This window comes from Nicotiana sylvestris, chromosome 9, assembly GCF_000393655.2.
Source record: "Nicotiana sylvestris chromosome 9, ASM39365v2, whole genome shotgun sequence".
Classification (NCBI taxonomy): Eukaryota; Viridiplantae; Streptophyta; class Magnoliopsida; order Solanales; family Solanaceae; genus Nicotiana; species Nicotiana sylvestris.
In genome coordinates this window covers 110663036-110674301 of record NC_091065.1, presented here as the reverse complement: position 1 = coordinate 110674301, position 11266 = coordinate 110663036, and the positions used below count along the sequence as shown (strand labels likewise).

At 41.4% G+C, this 11266-nt stretch overlaps 1 protein-coding gene across 1 annotated transcript; it reads right to left on the bottom strand.

Annotated features, from left to right (window-relative positions):
• Positions 1-4733: 4733 nt before the first annotated feature.
• On the bottom strand, positions 4734-5785 carry LOC138878049 (uncharacterized). Its single transcript, XM_070157705.1, has 2 exons — positions 5597-5785; positions 4734-5405 (listed from the first exon to the last, which is right to left on the bottom strand). The coding sequence occupies exons 1-2, from the start codon at positions 5783-5785 to the stop codon at positions 4734-4736; spliced, it is 861 nt and encodes a 286-aa protein (XP_070013806.1).
• Between the last annotated feature and the right edge of the window lie 5481 nt (positions 5786-11266).

The following is an 11266-nucleotide window of genomic DNA, read 5'->3' as shown; positions in this document are numbered from 1 at the left end:
GGTACGCAGATTGTTTCCAAGAATCGCTCCCACTTTTCGTGTGTTGGGTTATGGCTATACTCAAAAAAGTCATCATAATCAACCACAGGAGGAGGCAACTGGTATGCCGTCCGTATCGCCTCAATCGAAGCATTCACCGCCTTTAGGCGCACCGTGACTATGCCATTGTCATGCTCCGACACATTGGCGTAAAATTCTCTAATAACTATTACATTGCCCTCACCTGGCTCATTAATGAAGGTTTGCAACCCCCGCCTCAGCAGCTCAGTGTACATGTGATGACAGTGTCGCTGGACCGATCCGATGTTAATACCCCTCACCCGAATCGGTTTTTTAGAGGCTTTTGCCATAAAGTGGTCCTAAGCCTTGGCCAAGACAAATCTGGTACTATCAAAGGGGCGTGCAGGGGCTGCCCCTCATGTCTTGGACGAGCCGACTTGGCTGCTAGAAGATGCACTTGCGGCGCGACGTTTCCGAGATGGAGTCATAGTACCTGAAAAACGAGAACACATTAGCACAGCCCAACACAAAATTGTGACGCATTGCGGTTACTCAGACTTCACATGCATAAGTGGTCACAATTACATAGTTACATTCATTGAGGCCTTTCCACAAACACCTTGTGGGCATTAGGCACTCACAACCCTTTTCAAGCATTTGACAACATCAACCCACCACAATATCTCCCCAAAATCATAAATCAAGTGAAGCAACACCCCACCAGTCTCATCACCCACAAATACTACAATATATATTACCAATTCTACTACTCAGAAACCAAGAAAAAAAAACAACTATAAAAATGCACACTAAAACAAACAAAATTCTGAAAAATACAAAAAGAAAAAGGAAAAATAGAACTAGGGAGTCATACCTATAGTGATATAAGGTGGGGAACAGACAAGAAAGGTGGAGCAGAGTGTGGATGGAGACTTGGGGCCAATTGAAAAAAAAGATGAAAATTTGTGGAAGAGGGGAGTTGAAGGGGAAGGGGATTTGATGAAGAAGAGGATTTGGGGAGGGTTTTGTTTCTCTTTGTCTTTCGTTTGGAATTGGGGCATGGGGATTGGGGTTGGGGGATTAAAGGAGGAGTTTTTATTACAAATAACATAAAAATAAAATTAGAACAATTCAGAAAATATAACACAAAAAAATCGTCGGAACTAGCGCGACCACTAGCGCGATCGCGCTAGTAGTGCGTTCACGAGCGCGGGCCAGGCAGAATGTTTGCCCACTAGCACGGCCACTAGCACAATCGCACTAGTAGCACAGCCAATAGCGCGTTCACGAGTGTGGGCTGGGCAAAATGTTTGCTCAAATAGCGCGGCCTGTAGCGCGGGCGCGCTCCTAGGCTTATTTCACATTTTCCACCTGTTCTTACCACTTCCGATGGATTTATCACCCACCCATTGTCACCTACATTGGTTAGCACTTCCTAAAACTCACAATTAACAACTACTACTATTGTTAGGTTGCCTCCCAACCAGTACCTTAGTTAATGTCGTGGCACGACGCAGACAAGCGCATTTAAGGCTCGCTCGACCTCTGAGGTTCCGTTAGGTGGACCTCTGACACTTCTTTTGGTTCTTTCATGTCTATGTATAACTTCAATCGCTGCCCATTGACTCTATATATGTGAGAGTCTTTCTCTGAGGCGATCTCTACAACTTCTGAAAGGAATACTTCAACCACTCGAAATGGCCCAGACCATCGTGACTTAAGCTTACCCGGGAATAGCCATAATCTTGAAGTATAGAGCAGTACCATGTCCCCGGGTTTGAAATGTCGCTCAACAATTTTCTGGTCATGCAACCACTTCATTCTTTACTTGTACAACCTTGTGCTCTCAAAAGCAAGATGTCAGAACTCGTCGAGAGCATGCAATTCCGTAATCCTCGTTGTGCCCGCAGCTTCAATGTCAAGGTTCAGCTATTTCAGTGCCCACCAAGCTTTATGTTTAAGTTCCACTGGCAAGTGGTTGGCCTTCCCAAACACCAACTTATATGGCGACATACCAATTGATGTTTTAAAAGTGGTTCTATACGCCTAGAGTGCATCATCTAGCTTTTTCGCCCAATCTGTTCTTGTGGCGTTCACAGTCTTGGTTAGCACACTCTTGATCTCTCTGTTGGACACTTCAACCTACCCACTAGTCTGGGGATGATATGGGGTAGCCACCTTGTGGTATACATCATACTTTGTGAGCAACTTCTCGAAAGCTCTATTGTAGAAGTGTGTGCCTCCGTCACTGATGATCACTCTTGGTGTCCCAAAGCGGGTGAATATGTTCTTCTTCAAAACTCCCACCACCACTCTTGCATTATTAGCGGGCAACGCTGCAGTTTCTACCCATTTGGACACGTAATCCACAGCAACAAGTATGTACTTATTGCCAAAGGAGCTGATGAAGGGACCCATGAAGTCAATCCCCCAAACATCAAACATTTCCACCTCTTTAATCGGGTTGGCATCTCATGGCGACGAGAAATGTTCCCGGTCCTCTGACATTCATTGCAGCCCTTTATCCATTGGTGTGCATCTTTAAACACTGTTTTCCAAAAGAATCCGGCCTCTAGCACTTTCGCAGTTGTCCTGACTCCTCCAAAATGTCCTCTATACGCCGATGCGTGACAAGCCTGCAAAACAGAAGATTGTTCTATCTCGGGGACACACCTCTAGATAATATTGTCAACATATATTCTAACAGACAGGGCTCATCCCAATAATACATGCGGCAGTCACGATAAAAATTTTTCTTTTGTACAGATGAAAGGTCATAGGGAATTATACCGCTGGCCAAGTAATTTGCATAATCTGCATACCATGGAACTTCCTCAAGACTAATAGTGAGCAGCTGCTCGTCTGGAAAGGTTTCCAGAATATCTTCAACCTCGACTGAGTTTTCAGCTACTTCAAGTCGTGATAGATGGTTAGCGACTTGATTTTCTATGCCCTTACGGTCACAAATTCCGAGGTTGAATTTTGTAATAGCAGCACCCAATGAATTAGGCGCGACTTAGACTCCTTCTTCTCAATCAAGTACTTGAGAGCTACATGATCAGTGTATACAATTACCTTAGAGCCAATCAGGTATGATCTAAACTTGTTGAAAGCAAACAACAAAGCCAACATCTCCTTCTCAGTCATAGTGTAGTTTAGCTGGGCTCCACTCAGCATTCTACTACCATAGTAGATTTGATGCATCTGCTTGTCTTTCCGTTGTCCCAGCACTACCCCCACTGCGTAGTCACTAGCATCACATATGAGTTTGAATGGTTGCTCCCAGTCGGTGGCAACAATGATAGGTGCAGTGACTAGCCTCTTTTTCAGCTCCTTGAATGCTACCCTGCAATCATCAGAAAACGAGAAAGGGTGATCTTTTTCTAACAACTTACAGAGAGGGTTGGCAATTTTTGAGAAGTCTCTTATGAATCTCCGGTAGAAACAGGCATGCCCGAGGAAGCTCATAATTGCCTTGACTGAAGTTGGAGGGGGCAACTTTGCTATCACATCCACTTTAGCACGATCCACCTCAATTCCTTTGCTTTACACTCAGTGCCCCAAGACTATGCCCTCTTGTACCATAAAATGACATTTCTCCCAATTAAGAACCAGGTTAGTGTCAATACACCTTTTCAGCATACGAGTCAGATTAATCAGGAACTCATAAAATGAGTTCCCCCCACAGAGAAGTCATCCATGAACACCTCCATTATGTCCTCTACCATGTCAGTGAATATGGTCATCATGCACCTTTGAAATGTGGCGGGTGCATTGCATAGCCCAAAGGGCATCCTCCTAAAGGCATAAATGCCATACGGGCACCTGAAGGAAGTCTTCTCCCTATCCGCTGGTGAAATGGAGATTTGATTGTACCCTAAGTACCCATCTAGAAAATAGAAATGCGACCTCCCTGCCAATCTGTCTAACATCTGATCAATGAAGGGAAGTGGGAAGTGGTCTTTCCAGGTGGCTAGATTTAACTTTCTGTAATCCATGCAAATTCTCCAGCCCGTGACGGTTCTCGTAGAGATCAGTTCATTGTTATTATTTTTAACTACCGTCATGCCACCCTTTTTTGGTACACATTGAATCGGGCTAACCCAGCTGCTGTCAAATATTGGGAAAATGATTCCCGTATCTAACCACTTTATCACTTCTTTCTTCACTACTTCCTTCATGTTGGGGTTCAACCTTCTTTGGTGTTCCCTGGAAGGTTTGTGTCCTTCTTCCAGGAGAATTTTGTGCATATAGTAGGCTGGGATGATCCCCTTTATGTCTGCCATGGTCCATCCAATGCCAGTCTTACACTCCTTGAGTACCTACAAAAGTTGTTGTGCCTGCACATCTAACAAACTAGATGAGATAATAACAGGTAATGTGGAGTCAGGTCCAAGGAACTCATACCTGAGATGGGTGGGCAATGGCTTCAACTCCAGCTTTTGTGGTTCTTCGATAGATGGCTTGGCTGGAGGAGTTTCTCTATTTTCCAAGTGCAAGGGCTCAAATTCCAGAGTTCTATCCCAGAACCCTCTACCCTCTAATGCCATCACTCATTCTGTCAGTTCTTCTCCATTTACCTCATCTAAATTCATCAGACATGCAGCAAGAGGGTCCTCAATAGTTAGCATCTCATCATCAGTCTCTACGATTACATCCACGACATCAATAAGAGAGCAATTAGCGAATTCACTTGGTCGCCTCATAGATTTCTGCACATTGAATGTTATCTCTTAGTCATTCAATCTCATCTTGAGCTCCCTAGTCTCACAATCAATGAGAGCTCTCCCAGTGGTCAGGAACGGCCTTCCCAAAATTATGGGAATCTCTTCATCTACTTTGCAGTCTAAGATCACAAAATCTGCAGGGAACACAAATTTCCCTACCTGAATCAACACATCATCCAGGATACATGCGGGTCGCTTTACAGTCTTGTCAGCCAGCTGCAACGACATAGATGTGGGTCTAGCTCTTCTAATACCCAACCTCTTATAAATCACCAGGGGCATAAGATTTATGCTGGACCCTAGACCACACAGTGCCTTAGCAAAAGCAAAATTACCAATAGTGCATGGAATTGTAAAGCTCCCTAGGTCAGACAGCTTTTTTGCAATTGGTCTAGTCACCATTGCACTACAGTTCTGAGTAAGAGTAACTGTGGCCAAGTCTTGGAAATCAAATTTTCGGGACATCAAGTCCTTCATCATTTTTGCATACCCAGGCATCTCTTTCAAAGCATCAATCAATGGAATATTTACCTGGATTTGTTTTAGCATCTCCAAGAACTTCTTGTATTGCTCCTCCTTTTGGTACTTAGCCAGCCTCTGAGGAAAAGGTGCAGGCGGTCTCTTCTTCCCAATCATTTGGGATTGATCTTTATCAGCTTCCACCTCTACTACTAGTTCCTAGGTTGTCTCAGCATCTTTCTCGGTCTCAATATGAATGTTATTTTCTTCCTGGGTAGGCTGGACTGTCACCTTTGTTAGTTTCGTTGACTTGTCCAACTCAATGGGCACTGGTATGAGTGTCTCAGCCTATCTAGTTTCTCGAGCCCTCTTTTTCTCTGCACCAAATCTCTGCCATTACGTAGACTCACTGCCATCAGCTGCTTCGAGCCTTGATCTTTTGGATTTATCTGGATGTCTGCAGGTAGTGTCCCATGACGACGATTGTTCAGAGACATCAAAATTTGGCCCATCTGCATTTCAATATTCTTGATCGCTGAATCATGTGCATCTACTCTCTCCCTAATCTTTGCATTAGACCCAATAACCTGCTGCATCATTGCTTCAAGTCTAGCAAACCCATCTTCCTGCCTTCTACCATGTTGCTGCTGAGGAGGGTGATACCCCTGCTGCTGATTCTAATTATTATATCCTTGTGGCCTTGGGTAAGGTGTCATATTGTTAGGGGGTCTCATACCTCCCATGTTCCCATTGTTGAACTGTGGCTGGGCTGGCTTGTACTGCTGATTCTGCTGGCCCCAATTCTGACCTCCCAGTCTCTGGCCTCCATAATTCGACACATAGTTCATGTCTTCAAGGTAGTGATGATGATCATGTTCTACATTCCACTGGTTACCAATTGGCTAACTGATGCACGATGTGCACAAGCCCCCATTGGTAGTATCTATAATGTGTATTTGCTGCTTATGCCCTGACTCTTCCCCTTTTTTGGTGAGTATACTCATCTATGTCAATAAGGTGGCCATACTTTCAGCCATAGAGTTGGATGGATCTAAGGGCACTAAGTGCACCACTGGAGTGATAGGTGCATTCCTTGTTATCCATCCTGAATTATGTGCCATCTTGTCAAGCAGACCCTGGCCTTCTCTCCATGTTTTGCTTATAAAATGCTCCACCAGCTGAAGCATCATAATGTTCTTCACGCTATCTGACAATCCCATGTAAAACCATTGTCCCAACATTAGATCTGGAATACCATGGTGCAGACATATAACCAGCATCCCCTTGAATTTTTCCCATGTTTCATGCAGTGTCTCCATTGGTCTCTGTTTAAAACTCCAAATTTCATCAATTTGTTGAGCGGTTTTGTTGGGTGGGTGGAACTTGTTCACGAATTGTTTGACTAACTCCTCCCAAGTTGTTATAGAATTTACAGGGAGTGAGTTTAGCCAGGTCAAGGCAGCTCCTATCACTGAGAATGGAAACAATAACAGCTTGATTTATTCTGGAGTTACGTTGGGTTGCCTTTGGGTTTTGCAGAATGATAGGAAATTCTTCAAGTGTTGTTGAGGATCTTTGACTTATGACCCTGAAAATAGTCCCTTATTTTGCAACAAGTGCAGCATGTTATTCGTGATTTGGAATGATTCAGCCTGTATCTGCGGGACTAAAATCGAGGTGGCCAGATTTTCAGCTGTGGGTTGTGCCCAGTCATAGAGAGCTGCCTCTGGCACAAGAGGTGCCACTGGCGCTATTGGTACAGTTGGGTTCTCTTCGTGATCTCCCATTTCTGTCTCAAAGTGTTCAGTTGTTTGTTGTTATTTGTTTTTCAGGTTGGCCCATTTCAAGGTCTTGAAAACTTTCTCGGGATCTGATAATGCTTCAAATACTTCACCAGTTCTTGATGAGTTTCTAGGCATGCACCTGTGCAACCAAGTCAACAAATGTTAAAATTTCAATGTAAAGATTGGGTATAGAGAAAATTGACTACACTAAGAATTTGTTTTGTACTTCTTTCAATTGTAATTGATAAAACCGTTAAATTCCCCGGAAACGGTGCCACAATTTGATCACACCCAACTATGTCTTATATAAAGAACATGCATATGTTGCAAATATAATCTGAGTATTTAGCCCAGAGTCGAACCCACAAGGAATTAACCTATCAATTACTTCTCGTTAGACTTATTAAATTCCACGGAATCAACTTCTCAAAGTTGTAAATAACAATTGAGGGTATTTCTACTAACTACGAATGAATGTAAATAAGCAACTGAAAAATAACTATAATTGAGTTGTAAACTATTAAGAGAAGGTTCTAAGGCTATGATTTACCCTATTGATGGACTCCCTTTCGGTTATGCTTCACATAGAATCACCAAATCATCTCTATCAATCCTGAGTACTCTTACTACCGTAAATCTCTCCCGAGTAATTACGATAATCTACTAGACGCACTTTCCCGAGTTACGCTAGCTGGCTTTGTTTATTACCGCTCACTTTAGAATGCACCCAAGGCTTCGTTATCCCTAATCTCACCTTTAAACCCGCAATTATTGATCCCTCATATATTTTGGGAGAGGTGTTGTTCAACAATTACCTAAATATGCACTCTCTCCCGAGTTATGCACACAAAATAGGCACAACTAATTGAGGATCCTGTCAATTAACTACAACGAGCATGTAGTTGAACAAATAGAGATTAAAATGGTAAACTATATTAACATAATACTTCAATAGGTTCCATCAAACCTTAAACTAAATATTTAGCTACTCATACTAGTGTTCATCATAACAATAATCAAATACATCACAAATCATAAAACAAAAGGAAGAAAGGAAGAACTTGATCTTGAATTCTCCTCCTTGCCCCATGCCTCTCCTTTTCTTGCACTAAGCTATCAAAAGCTGAATAATCCCTTCTTGGGAGAGTTTGACCTTCTATAGGTTAGGTGAATTTTCCCCCAAACTTCCAAGTTTACCCCTGAAAATTAATATGCCGAAACTGGCCTAGCGCGGTCGCGCTAGTGGGCGCACTAATGGTCGCGCTAATGCTCTACCATTCTGCCTCGACCATCTGGGCTAGTGCGGCCGCGCTAGTGGACGCGCTAATGGCCGCGCTAGTCCAGGCCTTCATTTTAACTATTCTTTTTCTCATCTTCTCGCGTACTCAGCTCCTAGGGTTTTTTTTCTTGCTTCAATGTAGCTCCAATCACAGCTTTAAGGCCTCATACAAGCTCCTCACTCCTACAACGTGTGAAATTCACAATTATAGCCCATTTTTCATCATTTAACTATATTATAACATTGAAACATAATCAAGTTGGGGCATAAACAATCGCCAAATTACATAAATCTAGCCTATTATCAGTGTATACACTGCATGAAAGCAGGTTTTCCTCTTCCTTGATTTGGGTGTCGTCTTCCATTCGTCTGAGTTTTTTGTTTTTGTGGCAGAAGGTTACTTTGGCAGGTGGATTTGCAGTGATTTGTGTGGATTGTTTGATTGATTCTTTGGAGCCGTGATTGATTTGTTTGGGTTTCTCTCTGTATTTTCTAGAGAGAAGTTAGAGCAACCCACCTCAGCTAACCACTCCCAAAAAGTGTCTCATTTAAATACTTATACTTGACAAAATGAGTACTAATAAACACATTTAGCAGAGCGTATATCTCAATTGCTATGACATGGCTGACACATTATTTTCTTAACCAATTATTATTTGACATGTGTAATTTATAGGTCTCAGTCTCTTTTAACCAATTTATTAAAAAAACTTTTTCCTTTCTCTTCTTCTTAACCATGACAACACCACAATTACAACATGTTCATCTACCGCGAATACCACCCTCATCCACTCTAACGCCCCTCCCCCTCCCCCTCAATCAACTACGAACTCCTTCCTTCCCCACTCTAAAACTCCCAATTAAAAATACCAATTTCTTAAATATTTTAATTATATATATATATATATATATATTCCTTATAACCATACCTGCTCGGATCATGGAGGAGCTAAGAGAAGGGAACTGAAGAAATAGATGAGTTGTGTAAATTCTTATAGATATTCAATCTCAAAATCCCAAAATTCAAATCAACTATCTGCAACTAAGAGAAGAATAATCAATCTACATCAGGAACACGCCACTCATAAAAATTTACCAGTGATAATCATCACCTTTTTACTTTTAACCACTGAGACTAATCAAAACTAGGGGTGGGCATAATACCGACCGAACTGAAAAAACCGGCCGAACCGTGAATTTAGGTTTTTCGGTTTCGGTTTAATCGTTTATTCGGTCGGTTTGCGGTTTTTAATTTATTAGATTTCGATTTTTCGGTGCGGTTTACAGTTTTGGTGTTTCGATTTTCGGTTAAATCGAAAAAAAGAAATTTTGGGCCTCAATCAAAACGTTGTATGTAAATTACTAACTTAATGTTTTGACTTCTGAAGCCCACCGCCCCACCCCACCTGAAATTTTGAAGGCCCAAAACCATTACCCAAACTCTAAGCCTAACTAGTCTAACCCAGACTTTCCCTTTCCATTTCCCATCTTCCGTTCTTCCCTTCCTTACGCTTACGAGTTACAGCTTACTCCTTAGAAATTAGGGTTCGACTTCCATATTTCCAGCAATCGAAAACCATCAATTTAGATAGTGACAAAACGTAATGCTGAAAATAAAAAATAGAGTAATATCGTTACCTTTGTATAACTATATATTCAAGCTAAAAATAACTATCTAAGTGTCTACTCGTCAGTGGTCAAATCTCAAGTTTTAATTTTTTTTCCATCTTGAATAGATTTTGTGCTATCCATGTGTTCATCAAAGTTGTTGCTTTTCTGAAGATTTCCAGCAAGTAAAGTGATATGTCTACAATGTTACAACCCATATCCACACGCGTTAGTTCATGCCATATATTAGTTAACATAAATCCAAGAAGGAATTACCTTTGAGATGATAAGAAGTTAATCCTATTGGTCTTAAGTAATACAAGGGTGTATAAGGGTGATTAACAAGTATTAGAAGTTAAACGAATCAAGGATGTTGTAACTCGTATTTTCAGATAAACTTAGAGGTTATTAATACACTCAAGAGGTCATGTATTAAGGTATTTGAATCATATAATATCCGTATCATAAGTCTTGAATTCAAATGAGTTATGAAACAAAAGTCGACAAACGTTGTCGCAACTTAGGTTCATAATTTTACTTAAATATTAGGTTAAATGTTTCTAATCTTTTTTCCTAATTTACAAGGAATTACGGGGTGATCTACCCACTAAATTAAAGATCTATGAGTCTAGTTTCCAACGCATTAAACCGTTTGTCAATACAATCTTGGAGTATAGAGATATTCATATTTCCGCAACCTTCGCATATTGGTAGATGACAAGTAGGTGCATCACCTGCTTGCCAAAATGATAGGACAAAATTAAAAGACCTAAGTCGGCCAAGAGAGGACTTTTAAGGAGTTATGAACTCAGTTATTTCATCCATATTTCAGACCCTCAAAACCAAAGTTAACCCTTGCAACTCCTCCCCAAAAAACCCACACAAACCCTAATCGATTTTCCCTCTCTTTCAAGTTCTATTTGAAGGTAAAACCTAGAGTTTGAATAACCAAGGGAAGGACTGAGTTATCCAACAAGTAAGGTAAGTTACTTCCATCTTTCAAACATTTTTCTCTGCTGTGAATTCATGGTAATTCATTCTATACATGTAAGAACTCACGGGATGGTGATCGGAAGCCGTGAGTTCGAGTTATTCACTTGTAGCAAAGTATTTTGTGGACTGTTTTGTGTTGCTATTGGGCTTCGTGTTTTACTACTATTTTGTGGAGTTTTGGAGGTGGAAGGGTGTGGATAAACACCATATATATGTAGGGTTGTGGACTGATAGTTATTCGTAACATTTCCGGGTCGTTTGACACGACTACGGTGGTCGTCGTATGTATGATGTAATTAGGTTGTACGTGGACTGTTTTGGGAGGCTCAATATGTATATTATTGATATTGTTTGGGCTGTTTGGTGATTGTTTTGAATGGTGTGAAGTCATATATATAGGGGAGGTGCTGTCCGTT

Coding starts and splice junctions, on each gene's coding strand:
- LOC138878049 (XM_070157705.1), bottom strand. CDS start 5,785: ATGATGCAGCAGGTTATTGGGTCTAATGCAAAGATTAGGGAGAGAGTA. Junction 5,406..5,596: donor GCTCGAAGCAGCTGATGGCA/GTGAGTCTACGT, acceptor GAGACAACCTAG/GAACTAGTAGTAGAGGTGGA.